This window comes from Echinops telfairi, unplaced genomic scaffold (genome assembly GCF_000313985.2).
Source record: "Echinops telfairi isolate 266 unplaced genomic scaffold, ASM31398v2 ScPeMD7_7457;HRSCAF=8495, whole genome shotgun sequence".
NCBI lineage: Eukaryota > Metazoa > Chordata > Mammalia > Afrosoricida > Tenrecidae > Echinops > Echinops telfairi.
The window spans coordinates 25835589-25854106 of NW_022111357.1; the positions used below are offsets into that span (position 1 = coordinate 25835589).

General features: G+C 50.7%; 1 protein-coding gene across 1 annotated transcript in view; it reads left to right on the plus strand.

The window, feature by feature from the left end:
- The first annotated feature begins 225 nt into the window (after positions 1–225).
- CAPZB (capping actin protein of muscle Z-line subunit beta) overlaps positions 226–18518 on the plus strand; it is a 78043-nt gene continuing 59750 nt past the window's right edge. The window contains exons 1-2 of the mRNA XM_045298943.1: positions 226–261; positions 2219–2308. Of these exons, the coding sequence (XP_045154878.1) occupies positions 226–261; positions 2219–2308 (126 nt within the window). The remainder of the gene's footprint in view (positions 262–2218; positions 2309–18518) is intronic.

Sequence of the window (18518 nt, forward strand, 5' to 3'; positions counted from 1 at the left end):
GGCTAGTGACAGGTTGGGCTTTTGGCCCTAGACCCTCAAGTCACAGGCTGGGCCATGATTCACTCTTTTATGTGTGGTCGCCAGTGAGTCCGAGCCGATTTGAGAGTGTCTAACAAGTGCTGTCAAGTGGGCCCCGACTCACGGACCCTACATGCAACAGAGTGCAAGCCAACTCAGCCCTGTGCCGTCCTTACAGTTCTGTCTGTGCCCATTGTCGCAGCCACCATGTCAGTCCATCCCGTCAAAGGTGGCATCTGCTCTGTAAGGGTTACAACAGGAGGAGCGCTCAGGCCAGGGCAGTTCCGCTCAGTCTTGCAGGGACTCCTTGAGTTGGCATTGGCTGTGCAGATTTTATTTTGGTTTAACCTTCCTATCAGTCTATCTATGTTCTGGTGTTCTGGACCCTAACTGTGGTGGTAATATTTCTCCCAATAACATGGCCAAACCCGTGTCCCTGTGGCCTTGGCTGACGTGTTGGCATAGAAGTGCGTGCCACAAGTAAGGAATTTATGATTTCGGAGTATGTCATTAAACAAAACAAGGGCTAGGGTTTCTTGTGGTTAGTCTCGCTCGCTCTCACACACACACACACACCTTTTATAAATTAGCACTGTTTTAAACAAGGGACAGGGTTTGGGGCTTTTGGGCGCTGTTATAACCAGTATCAGAAAGTGAAGTTGGCTTCATTGAACCACTCTGTTGCGTGGGCTGTGTTGTACCTTTGGTGACTGTAAAGTGTCCCATGGCCTCCGTGTGTTTAATGCCTCAAGGGTTACATGTCATCACAGCCACATGTGGCATTGCCACGATTGCTTTGTGTATTTTACAAAGACTCTTTAGGGTATAATTCAGGTTTTTTAACAATCCCAGAAATTGGTCTGAGCAGAGCAGATTCCAGATACAAAGCAGATCAAGTCCCTGATTGGTGCTGTCAGGGTGCCATCTGCCTGTCTTGCTGTCGTCTGAGTGGCATAAACATGTCTTCACAGTTTTACCTGGGCTGCTTCTCTCACCTGTTCTTGTTGCTCCTCCTGCACTCTGGTCTGCCGTGCTCCAGGCCACTGTGAGCCCAGGTGGCCGTGCACTTTCCTAGGCTTGCCCTTGCTTGGTCTTCTCCCTCCCCACCCATCCCCTTTTAAATTAACCTGTTATTGTACTAGGGCGCCTGGCTTTCTCCTCCCCTAACGAGTTAGCCTCGGAAACCCACAGGGGCAGTTCTGCCCTGCCCTATAGGGTCGCTGTGAAGCTTTGTACCCGAAACACTAAATGTGACAGAGGGCGTCTTGAGCACAGAGTACATGGCATAGAGAAGGTTCCCTTCCCGTGCCCCGCAGCAGCTGGGACCACAGCTGCCGTTCTTGTCGTCCACGCTGCCATCTAAAGAGGGCTGGTCTCATTGAGAAAACTTGGTGTTAGGTACCATTGGGTCAGTTACAACTCATAGTGCCCGCCTGTGGCAGAGTAGACACGGGGTTTTGGGTCAGTTACAACTCATAGTGCCCCCCTGTGGCAGAGTAGACACGGGGTTTTGGGTCAGTTACAACTCATGGTGCCCCCCTGTGGCAGAGTAGACACGGGGTTTCCCAGGCTGTCATCGGGACAGAAGCCGTTTGCCAGGTCTTTTTCCACCTGAGCTGTGGAATGGGTTCCAGCTACCAAGGCGTAGTCAAGGGCTTTCTCATGGGCATCAGCGGTTCCTGTGGGGAGATGGACCAGATGAAGCCCTCTCTGTCCTCTTCCCAGTCTGTGGCTCTATTGAAAGGGGGAAAGAGGCTGCAGAGCAGGCCCCTAACTACAGGCTCTCACCTTCCCCCTGCTTGAAGACCACTGCGGAAGCCCCTTCAACCTGCTCTATGCTCGGCTCCCTCCCTGGCGTGGAGCTCTGGGAACTGGCTTGGTGACTTCACAGGAAAAGCAGGCTCAGAGCAGAACCAGCTGGGCGTGGGTGTGGCCGTCCCCCCCTCGCCCAAGCAGGCAGCCAGAAGCCCCCCAGGCTTGGAAGTGTGGGTAGACAAGGGGAGCAGGGCTTTTCCTGTCCTTCCCAGTGCGTCCGCTTGAGGTGGGGCTTGCTCACCCAGGCCCGGTCTGGCGGTCTCCTCAGATGGCTAAGTGGGTTTGAAAGTCGGTGGACAAGTGACCGCTGAAAGATTGCATTTTTAAAGGTTTTGAAGTTTCTTTCTGCAAAGCTGAAGGACACTTGTTTTGTCTATGTCCACAGAGTGACCAGCAGCTGGACTGTGCCTTGGACTTAATGAGACGCCTGCCTCCGCAGCAAATCGAGAAGAACCTCAGTGACCTGATCGACCTGGTACGTGCCTGCTTCGCATGGCTTCACCTGGGGCTGGAGCCTCAGGGGCTCTCGTGTCGCTTCTTCTCCAGGCCGGACGCTTTCTCTCTCCCCAGCTGGACACTGAGCGCTGAGATTCTTCCAGACAGAGAGACGATGAGCTTCAGATGGTTCGCTTTTCTTTTCTTTTTAGCACCATCTGTGTGGCTCAGACCTGAGCTGGGACTTCCTGAAGTTGACTGTAGGCTGCCGGTGCCCACCCCCACCCCCACCACTCTGCCCTCCTCTCCTAGCCCCTGCATCGCAGCCTGGTCTCGGGGGTGCCATACATAGCCGCAGCCGCTCAGCACCGTCCGCGGCACCAGGCTCTATTACCTTCTCATCTGTTCCGTGTGTTTATCCAGCCAAAGCTGGGAAGACACCTCCCCTGTCACGTCTTCAGTGGCTTCTCCATTTCTGGTTTGGAAATAATCTAACAAGCAAAAGCCTGGCTTCTAAAGAACACGTCACAGCTATGTTTAAAATCGTCAGTTCACTTTTTCAGACGTAAAATGATGGTCTCAAAATGATGCTTTAGCTTAACTGGCACCATAATGTTATATGAAAATGCTCAGAATATTAAAAAAAAAGTTGCCTAAGACACTGTCAGGTAAATTACTAACATTTAGAAAGTCGTGGAGATGAAAAGGAGGCTGGGCTGGGACCAAGTTTCAAGAAGCTAACAGCGTGAGCCCAGATCTTTTGGCCAGTGAATGCTGGCATCAGGACTGGAGCCTGGATCCACGGGGGCCCCAGGTCCTCTGGGGTTTTCTCAGTGCCTCATGGAAAGTATCAGTGGTCAAATCTGGTCCATCAGTGAAGCTACCTTTTTAAATAAGTGGTATGAAAACTTGTCTGTGTACCCTCGTTATCTATATTGAATCCCACTGTGTGCATTCAGAACAGTTAATATGAGGAAAAACATTGCCACGCGCGGCTTGTGCCATTCACACAGCAAACCCTCAGCAACCTGGAAACTGCATGCCGTAGATAAGGGCTTCTCGCTTGGGAAGCTGTGGCAGGAGCTATGACTGTATTGTATGTACTCTCCATGTGGCAAGGTCAGCGTGAGAGGGAGATGCTGTCTGAAAGTAAATGGCCCTGACAAGAAAGCTAGGCCCGGGCGCTTGTAACAGAATTGAAGGCAGTGGCTACAGTAAAGTGATGGAACCCGACCAAGATTTTAGATGAGCAGTAGAGAGTAAGAACCCTTTACACACCCAGAATCGGTGACCCCAGAGCCAGGGAGGTGACAGACGTGAGCACAGTGCACTTGCTGTGAGAAAAAGGGATTGGCAAGCCTGGGGGCCATCTGAAATGGCAGTGCCCCACCCCCCCCCAGTTGCGGAGTGGGAGCCTCTGTCGCTTGTTTTCACATTTTCGGGCCGAGTCATACATTTGGGATTGTAGGGGAACTCTCCTGAAGTTGAAACATTGCTCCCTATGTGAGGTTGGATGGCTCTAGCTTGGGCCGTAAGTGTGAGAAATGGGAGGTAGGGGTGGGGAGCAATCTGGACCATTGGGTTAGAACACACAGTCTTTCTAGGGACCTAACAAGATAGGTCAGATCAGTAGGGTGTGCCCTTAAAGGTCAGAGGGAGGACTTACATTTGATGAGAGTAACTGCCAGTGTCAGCCTTTTTACTGTATGCAGTACAGCCCTTTACTGGCTGAGGGCTGTATATAACTCTCAGTAGTCCACGAGGAGGCACAGTACACACTCATCGTATTTCTCACTGGCAGAAACGCATGCGCGAGCGAATGTGGAAGGCTTGGGAGTGAAGTGAAGATGCTCATCAGATCCTTCATTTGGCCCCATGGCTTCCCTATTGCCACCAGGCCGGTGTTAGACGTTACCTATTCAGACACCAGCCATTCTCCCCCCAGCACTCCTCTCTTCTGCTGGACGCAGTCGTTTGTCACAGTGCTCTCAATTATGTGAGTTTACGAGGAAGTGGACAGGTCACCACAAGCCATCATCAGGAAACAGTGAGGATGGGATGCAGTCACCCGTCCACTGCAGTGCTTCTCCTCCGCCAGCAGCCAGGTTTCCCTCTGGTCCTCAGTCTTTCAGCCACTGATGGTCCCTTCACCCTTGCCTCTGCTTCACAGTCTCAGTGCTGCTCCCCAGCTCTGTCTCCTGCCCTCTGGGGTCGGGCTGGTGCCCCTGATCTCGGCCTGGACCACGCTCTGCTGTGGCTTTTCTTCCGTGGTCCAGGCTTTCTCCTATGCTTCTGAGATCGCTCCTGTCCACATAGAGATGTGGTTGTCTCAGCAAACTGTCCCCCAAGGAAACGGAGGGTGATGCCTTGGTTCACCCTCTACTCAGGTGGAGACTCAGTACATACATCCCACCTTAATCCTGTAGCAGAGAACTCACTCCAAGATGGGAGGATAGCCCAGGGAGAGAGGCTAGAATTCATGATGCCATATAAGTGCTAGCAGAGCCATACCGAGTTGTTTACGTCTCAGCTGCAGAGGCTGCTCGCCTTCTGTGTGTATACTTTCTTCTTTAAGGGCGGGTCTTAGTTTCTTGGTGCTGCTATAACAGAAGTGCCGCAAGTAGATGGTTTTATTTCCTCACAGGTTACAGATCTAGACGCCTGAGTACCTCAAAGGTAAATGGGGTCTCATTAATAGAGCAAAGAAAGTCCTATTCCCAAATGGGTTGCATCCACAGGTTTAGGAGTTTGGGATTTGCAACACATGTGGGGTGAGGGGGGCACACTTCATTTCGCTGAAGTATAATGTAGCCTTGGCCTTAGTTTAACTTTAGTTTGCCAATTTAGCTATTACTGTGTTTGGGGAATAACCAGAGTAGAGTAATAGCTGACGAGCAAATTGTTCCCAGTAGAATCTTCGTGGTGTTTACAGGCTGTTTTTGTTGTTTTGGCCACTGAAGTGTTTTGCTTTGTACCACAGCTGTGTCTTTTCTCTGAGATTCTCTCATGTGGCTGCTTTTTTTTGAAACCTGCCCAAACCTGGCACCCAGGTCCTCTACTCTGCCGCTTTCCTGGGGCCCAGCAGGGGATGGCGGCCTCGCATTGGTAAAGAATGGAGGCCAGCAGCACGAGCCGTCCATCCTGGGGGCTCATTGGAATACTGGATTGTGTCTCCCACTTGTCCACAATGGAATGTGCGCAGCCCGCGGGTCGTTGTTCTCAGGCCCTCGCTGTTTCAACGAGGTTGTCTTCTGTAGACCAGGCCCTGCCGGGGGGATGGAGTCAGGCCAGGACTATGAGGGTGGTCTGCCGACATGGGCTGATTTCCTCCTCCATGCCTGGAACTTCTATTTTGTACGAGATCATTTAATTTCACCAGACCTGTGCATATGCTCAGTCCCGCTTTTACACACTGGTTGAGCAGCAGAGCTTGAAGCCCGAGACTAACCTGCCTCCTTTCTTTCCTCACACCCCTACCTCTGGCTCTCCGCCTACCATCAATCACAGAAAACAGTAGGTGGAACGTGGAAAAAATTATTATCAGAATTAAATGCTAAAACCTGTTCTTGGAGCATGTTGCTATGTGAGGAAGAAGCCAGAGGGTGGGCACTCGGCAGCTCTAGGGGTCCCGATTTCTCCTCTTGAATTCTCTGCCTGCTGGGTACTTTGGGACCCAATCGGTCACTTATATTCAGCGTGACGGTTATAAATGGACTGTTTGGGGGAGAAAGTGTTAAAGAATTTAGTTCATTAGTAATCGAATATGTTTTTTTTATTTAAACATGTATTACGGAGAATAAAGTTCATGTAAATCTACAAAATACAGCCCCAGCGCGTTAGAAGAAACTCTTCTCTTACAGGCGGCCATTCTGGGCTTGTCGTTCAATTTTGTCTACCGCTTCATGGGAGCACTTGAGAGGGCTCACTCCCCTTACTGTGTGGAGGGGCTGGTCTTAGGCCCATCGACCTCATAAGGCCAAAATGGAATCCCATCAACTGGACAAGAGTTCTCTGTCATTGTATTTCAGTTGACCTCTGTTGAGTGTCGAAATGGAAATGAAGAACGATGCTCAGTGCTTTCGGATCTGTGGGCGTCGGAGGCTGTTTTCTCTGTACTGTGCATAACGGGGCACAACGGGCAGGGGCACTTTGATGGTTCCTGTGGCCGATGGGGACATTCACTTCTTGCAATGGTTGCCCGTCATGAATGTCGTTTGGAAGTGATCATCCCTCTCTTCCATGTATGCTGAATGGGCGGGCCCTTTCTCTCTGGTCAGTGCACTGTTGTGCTGAAGTCTGCCTGCAGGTTTCATTTCTTGTGAAAATTGCCTCGGTGGCACGTCCACATGGCCACCAAGCGCCCTGGCCTGGGTTTCCTGTAAGCTGGGATCGGGCATACACTTCCTGAGCAGGTAGTGCCCCGCTGGCTGGGTGCAGGTTGCGGCTGTTTTGCCCACACTCACCTGCCTGCAGTAATGCAGGGGCCAGAAGGCTCCAATTTTCAGGCAGAAGAATTCAAGAATTTGCCAGCATTCCTTGTGTGCTGAGTGGCCTCGCTTAGATGTCTGAGCCAGAGAACTGTAGGGGAATGTAGCCGACCCACCAGCCGGCCCGCTTACAGAGTCCTGGTCAAGAGACACATAGCATATGGTTGGCAGCCAGGCCCAGGCAGCCCGGTTTATCTGGCCAGATCAATTTTGTTGTTGTTGCTTTTGGTTTGTTTTGTTTGCTGTCAGCATCAAAGCTTTTGCAGCCTTGGGATGATGATGCATGCTCTGATTGGTGGGAAATGGCTTTCCTTTGCAGATGGCCAAAAACATCATTTTCTTTCATATTAATCCCATTGTGCTAGAGCGCAGCCAGCTAAAAGCTCTTGAAGCTGTTTCAAAAATACCCACAAGTCTGTGCCAGGAGTCACAGGACAGTACGATGCTTACTTGGCTCCCTCAACTTTGACCTTGTAAGGCTTTTCCCTGCACACTGGCAGCAGGAGTCAAATCTTCTTGGCTGGAGTGTATTTTGAGCCTGGAGCTGAGGAAGGAGATACTGGCACCCAGCGAGCCATCCAGCCTTTGCCCTTTAAGAGTAAACTAAAAATAACCCCAAATCTGTTTAACCGGGCAGCAAAATCTCTACAGAAAAGTGATGGTCTTGCCATTTTAAAAATCCCCCCCACTTCTTTCCTATAGCACCCAAAGGCCTTGCTCTTGCGTATCTCCAAACTTACCTCGAGCAAGGGTTCAGCTCTCAGAGCTGGGCAGGCACCCAGACCAACTCAGCGCAGCCTGTGAGATAGAGGCAGGAGAGACCCCTGACGGCTGGGCCTGGGGCTTGATAGCAGCTTGCTGTTCCTGTCCGCAGAGCTTGCTGCTTAGTAGGGAGAAGTGCCCTCCAGAAATAGAAAGGGCACTTTGACTGTCGGCCTCAGCAGGACCTGTCCAGGACTCTGAACGACTCGCGGGGGAGCTCTAGGCTTCCTTAATTTAAGCTCATGTGCTACCCAGCACCGTGAATGACTGGGGATGGCCCTCATCGGCCCTCCGTGGTCTTAGCACTCCCACTCAACGATTAGGTGGGACTCTGTGACAAGGTGCTTGTGGACCACCGTGCGGTGAATGCAGATAAAGTTCCTGGGACCCCTGCAGGAAGTGGGGCCACACAGATAACGGTGTATGGAGTCCACTTAGCTCTGTGCTTCAAGGGAGACAGAGATGGGGGAGGAATTGTAACACAAGGGACATTGGGGGAGCAGTAGCAAGAACCACAGTGGTATGCAATGGCTGCAGTGGGACTTGCTGCCCCATGGCACTAGAAGGCCTGACACTTGCCCCAAAAAGGCCCGAGAGAGGGCGGCGAGAAGCTGTCCGGGTCAGTAACGATCCTGAGTTGTGTTCTGTTGCTTTCCTTAAAAACACCAACAGCCCATACTCGTGAGCATGTTCTGGAAGCTGTTGGCTACTGCAGCCTGTGGAGAGTGCAGTGTCAGAACTGGGAGGTGAGGGTCTGCGTGACTGTCACCTCACAGGAGCCCGCCCCGGACGGAGGTCCCTCTCCTGCCCTCCTGAAGTCCACGAGGGCCCCTAGCACCCTGCCACCATCTTTGCAGCCTGTTCAGAAGGCTGGAGGACTCAGGGACTCTATTTAGGGGCTCAGTGACAGGGTGTGAGCTATAGCCGATGCTGCAAAGAATCTGTGATGCTGCCAGTCATTCGTGATTGTTGACATGAATGCTAACAGAATATTTAGTATTGACTATCAGCTAAGCTCTTAATAGCTGAGCCTGTGGAAACAGGCGATGCTTTTCCTGGTGACAACTGTGTGGAAAAAAGCACAGCATTGTACAACATATCCCCCCAACCACCACCACCACCACCATCGCCTCATGAGTGCATCATGGGTCTTGGGGACCCACAACATTGCCCCAGCCCTCTGGGAGGGGCACTTCCACAAGCAAGCTTAAAAATGGTTGCCTCAAGTAAAGAGTGTAGTTTGTCTTCTTTAAAGGTCACATTCGAGTGCCTAACATACCCATGTGCAAGATGCTTTCATCTAAAAAAATGATGTCTCCCAGAACCTTCACTCAAGTGGGTGCTCTGGGAGGCTGGGCCCTGTCCTCCTGGCGCAGTGGCCTCCGAGCCCGTGGAGCAGCACAGCCTGCCCTTGGCACTGGCACCCTCCCAGACTCACTCCCCCCCTGGCGTGGGCTCTCACACCAAGGACGTGAGCTCTAAGTCTCCCTTGGTGCCATACCACAGAGGCATGGGGACGAGCAGGACTTCCCCTGGTGGGTTTATGCCAAGCATGGGCACGCTTGGTTCCCACTCTCCCTTTGGTAGGTGGGTCGGCCGGGAAGTTTTCTCTCCTCGGCCGGATATTGTCTTTGGAGCCGGAGCTGGGGAATGGACGGGATCATTGGTAATTCTGCAACAACCCCTGCTCAGTCCCTGCTGACCTGATGCTCGGAGCTTACCCTGTGTGTTCGTACAGGCGACGCTGTGCTGCAGTCCCCGTTTTACAAGGGGAAGAAGCATTCCAGCCAAAGGCCTCCAGCAGGATTTTAATGAACTCCATTCCTTGGAAAGTTGTGCCGGGCCTTTTCATGCAGCTCGTCAGCCCTTTGAATGAGCTGCAGCTGTGGGGACTACAGCCCAGAGGGGCACACGGGGCCCGGCTAGCCCTCTGTGCCCTGCCCAGAATGCCTCTCTGGAGCATGGCGGCCCTTCACTGCTGAGGCAAGGGCCCCGCCACTCAATCAGGCCGCCTCGGGTTTGGCTGAAGGTGGCAGCCAGGTGGACAAAATGAAGAAAATGGGACCTCCTGGGGTGCCCTCAGCTAACCAACTGCCCTCCTCCTTAATTTGAAGTTCTGGTGAGTTCTGTTATGGACAGAACAATAGACCTTCATTTGATCCCATTAAGAATAGACAAAGCTGTCCAGACAATGAGAACTTGGAATTGAATGACCAAATGGTATAAAGTAGAGCGGCTGTTGAGAGAGAGAGAGAGAGAGAGAGAGAGAGAGAGAGAGTGTGTGTGTGTGTGTGTGTGTGTGTGTGTGTGTGTACGTACGTGTACGCAAAGGCGGTTTCCTGAGCCTGTATTGGCAAGTCTGCGGGTCCTGAAGTCCTAGGACAGTAATGACACGGTACCCTTTGTGACTTTTGTTAATGTATTTGTCATCGTGTTGAGCCCACCTCATGGTGCTGCTCTGGATTTTCAGGTCTGCCCTTTTGGAAGCCTGTCTTCCCTGATGCATGTGGCTGTGTCCATGTGGGCGAGGGCCTGACATTCTGCAAAGCCAGGTTCAGCCTCACAGTATGCACCACAGAAAGAAACCTGGGCCCTTGCTGCACCGTCCCTACAAATGTCGCTGCGTTGGAGCAGTGTGGACCCAGCTCTTTGAAGGAGAGCCCTCTGCTTGACCAAGCATGTCGTGACCTTGTCTAGGGACTGATCCCATCCTGATAGCATGCCCAACGTGTGGGAGACCACATCTCTCCAGCCTCACGTCTGCGGAGCACTGTGGCCGTGCGTCTTCAGAGCCAGTCTGCTCGGTCTTTGGGAAGTCCTTGGTGTAGTGTAGTGCCTGTTCTTCTCCGCACACCACTCGGAGGCCTTTGTTGCTCTTTCGGCTTCTGCACTCGTCGTTCTGCTTTTTCAGGCTTGGGTTGGTGCACTTTAGACCTCTGCACGTTTTAATGCTTTAAATGTACTCGGCGAGGTCCTTCTCCGTGTGAGCAGATTGCCCAGTGCACCACAGTCTCTGGTTTCCTGACTGCTGCGGTCGTGGGCATTGATTGTGGGTCCAAGTCGAATGAAATCCTTGGTAATGTCAATCTTGTCTCCACTTACCAAGTTGATCTCTATTGGTCCACTGGTGAGAGTTTTTGTTCTCGTTGATCCAAACTGAAGGCTCTTTCTTTGATCTTTAGCACTAAGTGATTCAAGCCCACTTCACTTTCAGAAAGCAGGGTTGAATGTCACAGGTTGGTTGTTCCGCCAATCCTGATATAGCTTTTTTCTTCATATAGTCCAGCTTCTCAGATGCTTTGCCCAGTGCAGAGTTTGAATAAGGATACAACTCTGACACGCACCCCTGGCTTAATTTTAAGCCATGCAGGATTCCACACGAGCCCAGGTAAGGGTTCCAGAATCCCATTCCTTGCAATGTTACTAGTTTGTTAGGATGCACACAGTCAAATGTCTGTGCATAGTGAATAAACCACAGGCCAACCTCTTGCTGGTGTTCTCTGCCTTCAGCCTGTAGCTGCCTGCCAGCTGCCATGAAGCTCTCATTCTATGTCGTCTTCTCGGTGCGGCCTGAATTTCTGGCTGTTCCTTGTTGATATACTACTCCAGCCTCCTGTGATTTCTCTTCAGCATAACCTTACTTGCATGTGATACTAATGATATTGTTTGATAGTTTTGCCTTCCCGCGCATCTGTCAGTGTGCTGTGTTCTCTTGCTCTGATGCTGGAAACTGTGCTGCTGTATTTCAGATAGCAGCAGGATCACCACGAGCACAGTTTTCCGAGGAGCCTCCAGACTCAGACAGACAGGAAGGAAGGACTTGGCCACCTACTTCTGAACAATCGGTCTGTGAAGACCATATGGATTTCTGTGATTGCAGCGTTCGAAAACAGATGGAGAAGTAGGAAGCGTAGCAACACGATTCCCATAGGAATCTAATTATCGATGCATTTCATTCACTAGCTCATGTCTTCTTCATAGCCACTCTGTAAAGTAGGTGGAAGGATTCCCATTCCATAGATGAGCAAACTGAGGATCAGAGAAGGTCAGCAGCTTAGCAGAGTCCTATTCCAAATAGGTGACCCAGGTGAGCTTCAAGTTCAGCTCCTGCTTCTGGCGTATTTCCATTGACTTAGTTCTTTTTTTGAAAAATGGAATACGAGCATCTAACACACACACAAAATGTTGCCCCGGCTACAGGAGCCCAGAATGAGACAGATGGCAGCTCCTCACTGGGTCTCCTTCCTTGTACTCAGGGGAAGCGATTGTCTGCCCTGACAAGCGAAGTGCATCCATTTGCCTTGGCCTTGATTGAGTCTTTGAAGAGATAAAGGCTGTGGCCAGAGTTCTATTGCTTGGGTTTCTCTGTCTGGCTGTTGGCACTATGTCGCAGGAGCCCCGGGGGCCCAGTGGGCTAAGTGTTGGGCTGCTAACCAAATGGTCACCCCTCCAGAGAGGACGATGCTGCAGCCTGTCGTCATGAAGACGTGGAGCCTTGGACCCTGCAGAGTACTTCTACTCTGTTCTTTCAGGTCCGTATGAGTCAGACTCTGCTTGGCTACATTGGGTTTTGGTATGTTAGAGGAGATGTTTTGGGCATTTGTTTTCAGAGACTATGTGACCAAATAGGAGTTTCTGGCCACTGATGGACAGCACTGTGGGTTCCTGGAAGAGTGGGGAGAGAGTAGCTACCAGTCTCCTGCCTGGCAGAGGCAGCCGCAGGGGTGCCCTATGCCGAGAAGGTGGCCAACCAGGCCAGTTTGCAAGTATATTGCTCTTCACAACCCTGGCACGCTTCCAGGCTCCCACCTCAAGCCCCTGCAAGGGGCTCCGACGCCTCCTGAGTCTTCCATTCAAGGCCTTGGCCTGTCATTTGTCCTGTTCCGGTTTTCAGTCCATGAACCCATGTTTTGCAAATACTAATCCATCCTGGTGTCTTGGTTCTGACAGAACTAGTTCAAACTGAACCAAAGCCCTGCTGAATCCTGGCTCAGTTTCCTTCCAGTTTTGTAACCAGAGTTTTCTTGTGTCCGAAAGACCGGGGCAGCGGCAAGGACTTGGGGATGTCTCAGAAGTGCTAGCATGTGCATGCAGACAGGCGCTCAATAAGTGCTAGTTAATGCTTTTATTACCTTCTTTGACTTCCTAGAACCTGTTTGCTAACACCTGGGTTCTGCCAGCTTCAAGGCTGCGCCCTGCCGCCCCATGCATCCTTCCTTCCTGTGTTTTCACAGGTGGACACGGTCCCAGCCCTGGCTCTCCACAGTGGGGTATTGTAACCAGTGCACAGCTAAGAGGAGTCCGTTTATTTACCCAGGAAGGGAGGAGATGAGAAGGCTCTTCATTGAGGCATTTTAGATGACCACGTAAACTGATCTGGTGTCCCCTCCCACCCTGTGCCCCCTTCTCTGAACTGTCTGCCCTCAACCCCAAAGCATCTAGAGGAGTGCTCTGCCCAGGCATCTGAGTCAAGGCTGTGGCTAGCTGATTTGATGACTTGAAACCTTTGTCCCTCAGCACAGATACGGGTAACCTAACCTGCTTCTTGTCCGGCCCTGATGTTTCCCCTCCTCTTCCTGCTTGCTGTGGCAGTCTCTGCTTTGCTTCCCTGCCTGCATACCGACAACTAAAGTATGGAGCCTTACTTGGCCATGGAAAGAGTAGTAAGGGTGGTCTGATAAGGTAGGGTGGGATCTTAAGTTTGATCTTAATTGTCCAAGGACATTGTAGCCTCCCAATCATTTGACTTTCACTCCAGCACAGGGACACGTGGACCCCTTGGAGAATGGGCCAGTAAGAGAGGTCCATCTTCAGGGCCATTCTGCTGTCCACCATTTTCAAGCTTCCTGCTCTCAGGTGCCTTCACTCCCTTTCAGCCTACCCTGTCCCTTTTGCAAGACTTCTTCTCTTGACCCTCTCACTTTCTCTTACTCCCTGTCCCCCTCTTGAACCTAAATCTCCAGCCTCCTGCACCCCACCCCACCCCCAGCACACACTGCTAGAGTGACTCCCAGGCACCACTTTTCCCAGCTTGAGAACCCCAAGTCCAAGCCCGAATGCCTTTCACGGTCGGCGGGGAGACAGCCGCCCTCTGTTCCGAAGCTCCTTCCTCTCTGGGCATTCCTGTGCTGCGTGCTCCGCTCCGTCTCTTCATGAAGCCCTGGGTGCAGAAATAGCTGTTCATGTCAGACAGAGCGCTGCCTCATGGGCTCCAGCAAGAAGTCATGCCATCTTCAGACAAGGGGGGCTTCCTGCTCTGGCTTTCCACTGTTCATGCCTGGGATAATGAGCCCCCAAGCCCAGCAGTGGGCTGCCATCTCCGGTGTTCAGTTGAGGGGGTGGACGTGGTATGCTGAGAGATTCTCCATCGCCTATATAAGGAGGTGCAGAGCTCGAGAGAGTGCGGAGTTGAGGCGTGAATCCACCCCCTTCCTCCTTTGGGTCATTGGCCCCCATTAGATTGGCACTTGGTGTTCATTAGTGGGATGGTCAGCGGTCGCCCCTTTGCCACATCTGTTGCTGCCGTCCTGGGCCCGTTGAGCTCATAATTAGGGCTCGTTAGAGAACCTCTCAATCATGACACACTCAACACTTATGTAACTCCCAAGGTACATCGTCTGGTGGGCCTGTTCATGTTATGTAATTGAAATGTTCAAGCGAGGGCCAGAACTGATGGCACAGATGGTGACGAGGAGGAGGTTTGTCAGATGGAGCCTCTGGAATAACTTTTGACAGCAGGCTACTCGGAGGAAAAATCCGGACCCAAATGCAGAAGAGATTTAATTATGGTTAGTCTTCTTTTTTCCCCTGAAATGTGTAAACCAAACCCACTGCTATCAAGTCCGTTCCAATCCGGTGGGACTCTCGATTGGGTTTCTGAGACTGTAAATATTTACGGGGACAGGTAGCCTCATCTTTCTCCTGAAGAGTGACGAGTGGGTTTCCGACAGCATGTATAGAGATGCTTAATTACTACTGATTGGATGCTGAAATACCTCTTAGTTCAGAACAGAACCCTTTAGAAGATTTGTTCCAGGCTGGAAATGATTTGCTTTCATGCAAGCGGATTTCCCCCCTATTCTGAGTGTTGCTCAGGATGCGTTGGGACCAAGTGGAGGCTTAAAAACATTTGTGGGAAAATGGAACTAAAAGGTAATGGAACTTTTCCACGAACTTCTTGAAGCCCCCTGTACTTTCTAGCCACCTGTTTTATACCTGTCTCATTGACCTTCCTGCTTCTGAACTCTGAAATGCAGGGGCAGCCACCTCTTCAAGATGTTGCACTCAATCGAGGTTGGCTTGACTGCACTGCCTATGAATGATGTACTATAATTCTTTGTAGAATTAGCACCAAGAGTGTAGTCATTCTCGTCCACCAGTCTCCCCAGACTCTGGCACAGGGCCTGACCCCATTGTGGACACTAAATAAATGTCAATGAGCCAGTCAACCTGCCCATCTCCACACAGTGAGAGGAGAGGACTCCGTGTTGTCCTTTCTAAACTGTGTCATCTGAGGCCTGGAGCTGAACAGGGACAAAGAAGCCTCATGGAACCGAGGTGGAACTCAGGGCCACATACTCAAGGGTTGGCTGGGTGATCAGGGCAGCTGGCGACACTTGGAGAAGTGTTGAGTCATTGTGAGCCTGTAAGATCACCAGAACCGTGAGGTAACTGGGTGTAGGTGGATGCACCTTAGTATCCAGGTGACCCAAAGCAAGCTGCCCAGTCTCTCTGTGGTTTCCTTATCTCTGCAGTGGAAATAATGGGAGTTTACCTGATTCCCAAGGAGGGCAAGTCTATACAATTGAGTGCAAACAAATATTCAGTAGATTTGTGTGAACTGCTATGATGAAGGAAAAGAAAATTATATTGACAGTGTGTTGTTAGGCTAGGTTCTCTAGAGAAGCAAAACTAGACACATACATCTAGAGAGAGAAAGGGTATTATAACAAGAAAGTATTTCACACAGTTGTAGAAGTAGTTAAGTCCAGTGTGGCTCGTGTCTGTGCTTCAGCTGTTCATCAGCATGAACCAAGAAGCAGGAAGATGAAGCTGGAAGACCACAGGCTGATGAAGGCAGAGGTAGAAGCAGATGAATCCAAGGTTGGCAAATCAGGCTTAGGGCTTTTCTTGCTTCTTGTAGCTGCCAGCATTGACAAATCAGGGAGAACAGGAAGACGAACCAGACAGTAAGCCAGGTTTCTGGCTGCACAATTAAGTGAATCTGAGGTTGGCAGGCAATATGACAAACCACTGATAGCTCCCAGAGTCTGTAGACAATATGGTGGATCTTTGAGCTGGGTAAATCTGCTGCAGAATCTGAACCAGCAAGAAGTGAATTAGTTTCCCCAGAGTGTCAACTTTATCAAAGTAGGCCACACTCCCAGTGAAGCATCCTTCCAGTGGCATCAGGGCTGTTAGCTTGACAACAGAATAGCATTCTACCTTAATCTTCCCATAATGCCTTAGCTGCTCACAGTAGAGTCCGTCATAGATGCTAGATTATATCATGGAGAAGGCTCCAACTATCAAACTGAGAACCCTGGCTCAGCCAAGTTGACACAAAACCCATCACAGTCAAGTCAGTGAGGTGAACTTGCCTCTGGGACTTTTGTGACATGTGAATGGGAGAAGAATGCAGCAGTAAGAGCAGCTGAAACTTGTTGCCTTTTCTATTACACTGCTGCTCTTTTAAGGAGCAGTGTGCCCTGTGTTAGTCTGGGCACACTAGAGAAACAAATCCATGGACACACATATGTGTATAAGAAAGAGATTTATATACAAGAGCAATTGAACATTGAGAAAACATCCCAGTTCAGATCAAGTCCTTACGTCCAATATTAGCCCATATGTCCAATACCAATCTATAAAGTCCTCTTCAGACTCACGAAACACATGCAATGACACCGAATGTAGAAGATCACAGGCCAGTGGGTAGAAAGTCTTTGAATCCAGTGCCATTTCAGCACTGGCAAGAGTCTCTGCATCAGGGTGGGTCCATGTGTCTTGTCAACTGCTATGTCTCCCAGGATGTGAGCAGAGAGTCACCCACCTCCAAGGAGGAAATTCCAGAATTCTCAGGAGAAGGCCATGCCCACCCAGAAGCCTCATTGGCTGTGCTACAATTGTCAGACTAGACTCTACCCCTTCACTCGTAATCCTCTCAAATTAACAATTATATAACTACCACGTGCCTCTTCAACTTTGTGGATCATAAAAATCAGGAAAGGTGTATGTCAGGGTTGTATCCTGTCAACATACTTGTTCAAACTGTATGCTGAGCAAATAACCAGAAAAACTGGACTACGTGAAGACGAATGCAGCATCCGGATTGGAGGAAGGCTTATTAGCTTGTGATATCCAGATGACACAACCTTGCTTCCTGCCAGAGGGGGTGAAGCACTTGTAGATGAAGATCAAGGATGGATTACAGATCACTGTACAGAGGACCAACTGGACCAATAGGTAACAGATAAGTGGAGAAAAGATGTAAGTTGTCAAGGATTTCGTCTTGCTTGGATCCCACACTCTGTTCATGGAAGCAGCTAGTCCAGAGATCGAAGGATGGATTGCATTGGGTATATCTGCACGAGGCCTCTTTGAAATATTGAAAAGCAAAGATATTATTTTGAGGACAAAGGTGAGCCTGACTGAGCTATGATATTTTCCACTGAATAAGGAAGACCAAAGAAGAATCGACACATTGGGTTTATAATGCTGGCAAAGAACCGTGGACTGAAAGTATCATGGACTGCCAGAAGAACAAACAATTCTGTCCTGGAAGAAGTACAGCCAGAATGCTTCTTAGAAGCAAGGTGGCACTACTTTGTCTCGTATACTTTGGGCTTGTTATCAGAAGAGACCAGTCCCTGAGGAATGACATCATGGTTGGATACAGTAGAAGAGGAAGACCCTGGACCAGAGGATGGGCACAGTGGTGAGGACGGCTTAGGACCCGGCAGTATGCTCGCTCTGTTGTGCGTGGAGGCGCTATGTTGTCGTTCCCTTGGGGCAGGTCAGTGGGTATCCGCTTACCGATCAGACTCCATGGTCGAGGGGCTCCCACCCCACCCCGCCTCGTTGTAGAGCAGTTCCGTGAACACTATTGCAGAGCTGCAGCCTGAATGGCCTTCCCAAGTGCAGATCTGGTCACGACTCAGACTCATATCCAGGGAAAAATACCCGGGTTTCCGCCTTCTCCGGCCTCCTCTCACGTGCTGCCATCCCCTCCACTGCAGCTACACTGATCTGCTAGGCTCCCAAGGACACTGCGTCCTTTCTTGTGAACTCTGGGTACATACTGTCCCTTTTACTGGAGACAGTCTCCACACCACCTCTCCTCCAGTTCACTCCCCATCTCTTAGAAACCCGTCTTTCCTGTAGATTTCTTCAATGCCTTCCTGCCTCTGGAAGAACTCACACCTGGCCTTTCCTGGAAAGCTGCCGTCGCCTTGTTGGCTCTGTGGATACACAGTGCTTGACTGGACTGCTTTACTCCTTGTCTCCTCTCACCAGGGACCTCTGGCTTTCTGAAGCAATCAAGTCAGACTTGTAGCCTCCTCCATCACTCTGGGCTTCTGACTTGATTCTTTCTGGGTCAGTCAACAAAACCAGAATGGTGACTGGAACGGGAAATATTACAGGCCACCATCCTGCTAGGAGCATCATCCCCTCAGAACAAGGGCAGCCTAGGGGTTGCATACAACCAAATCTCTAGACTGGCAGAGTCAGAAATGGCAGTACCTGACTCAAAGATAATGGGGGCTATGCCGCTTTGAATGTCTGTCCCTCCACAACCATGGTGATAATCCAGTCTCCCGAGTCGGGCTCTGCAGGGCTCACCCTGCCTCCTCTGACTTTCCTTTTGCAGTTCGAGTTTCACTTCACCCAAATTGTAAACATTTGGGGCTGTTGTAATTTCACTTCTTTGGTCATGGTGGAACTGGCTCGACCAGGGTCAGAGCCCCGAACCGATGGCAATTCCAGACTGCTCATTTCTCT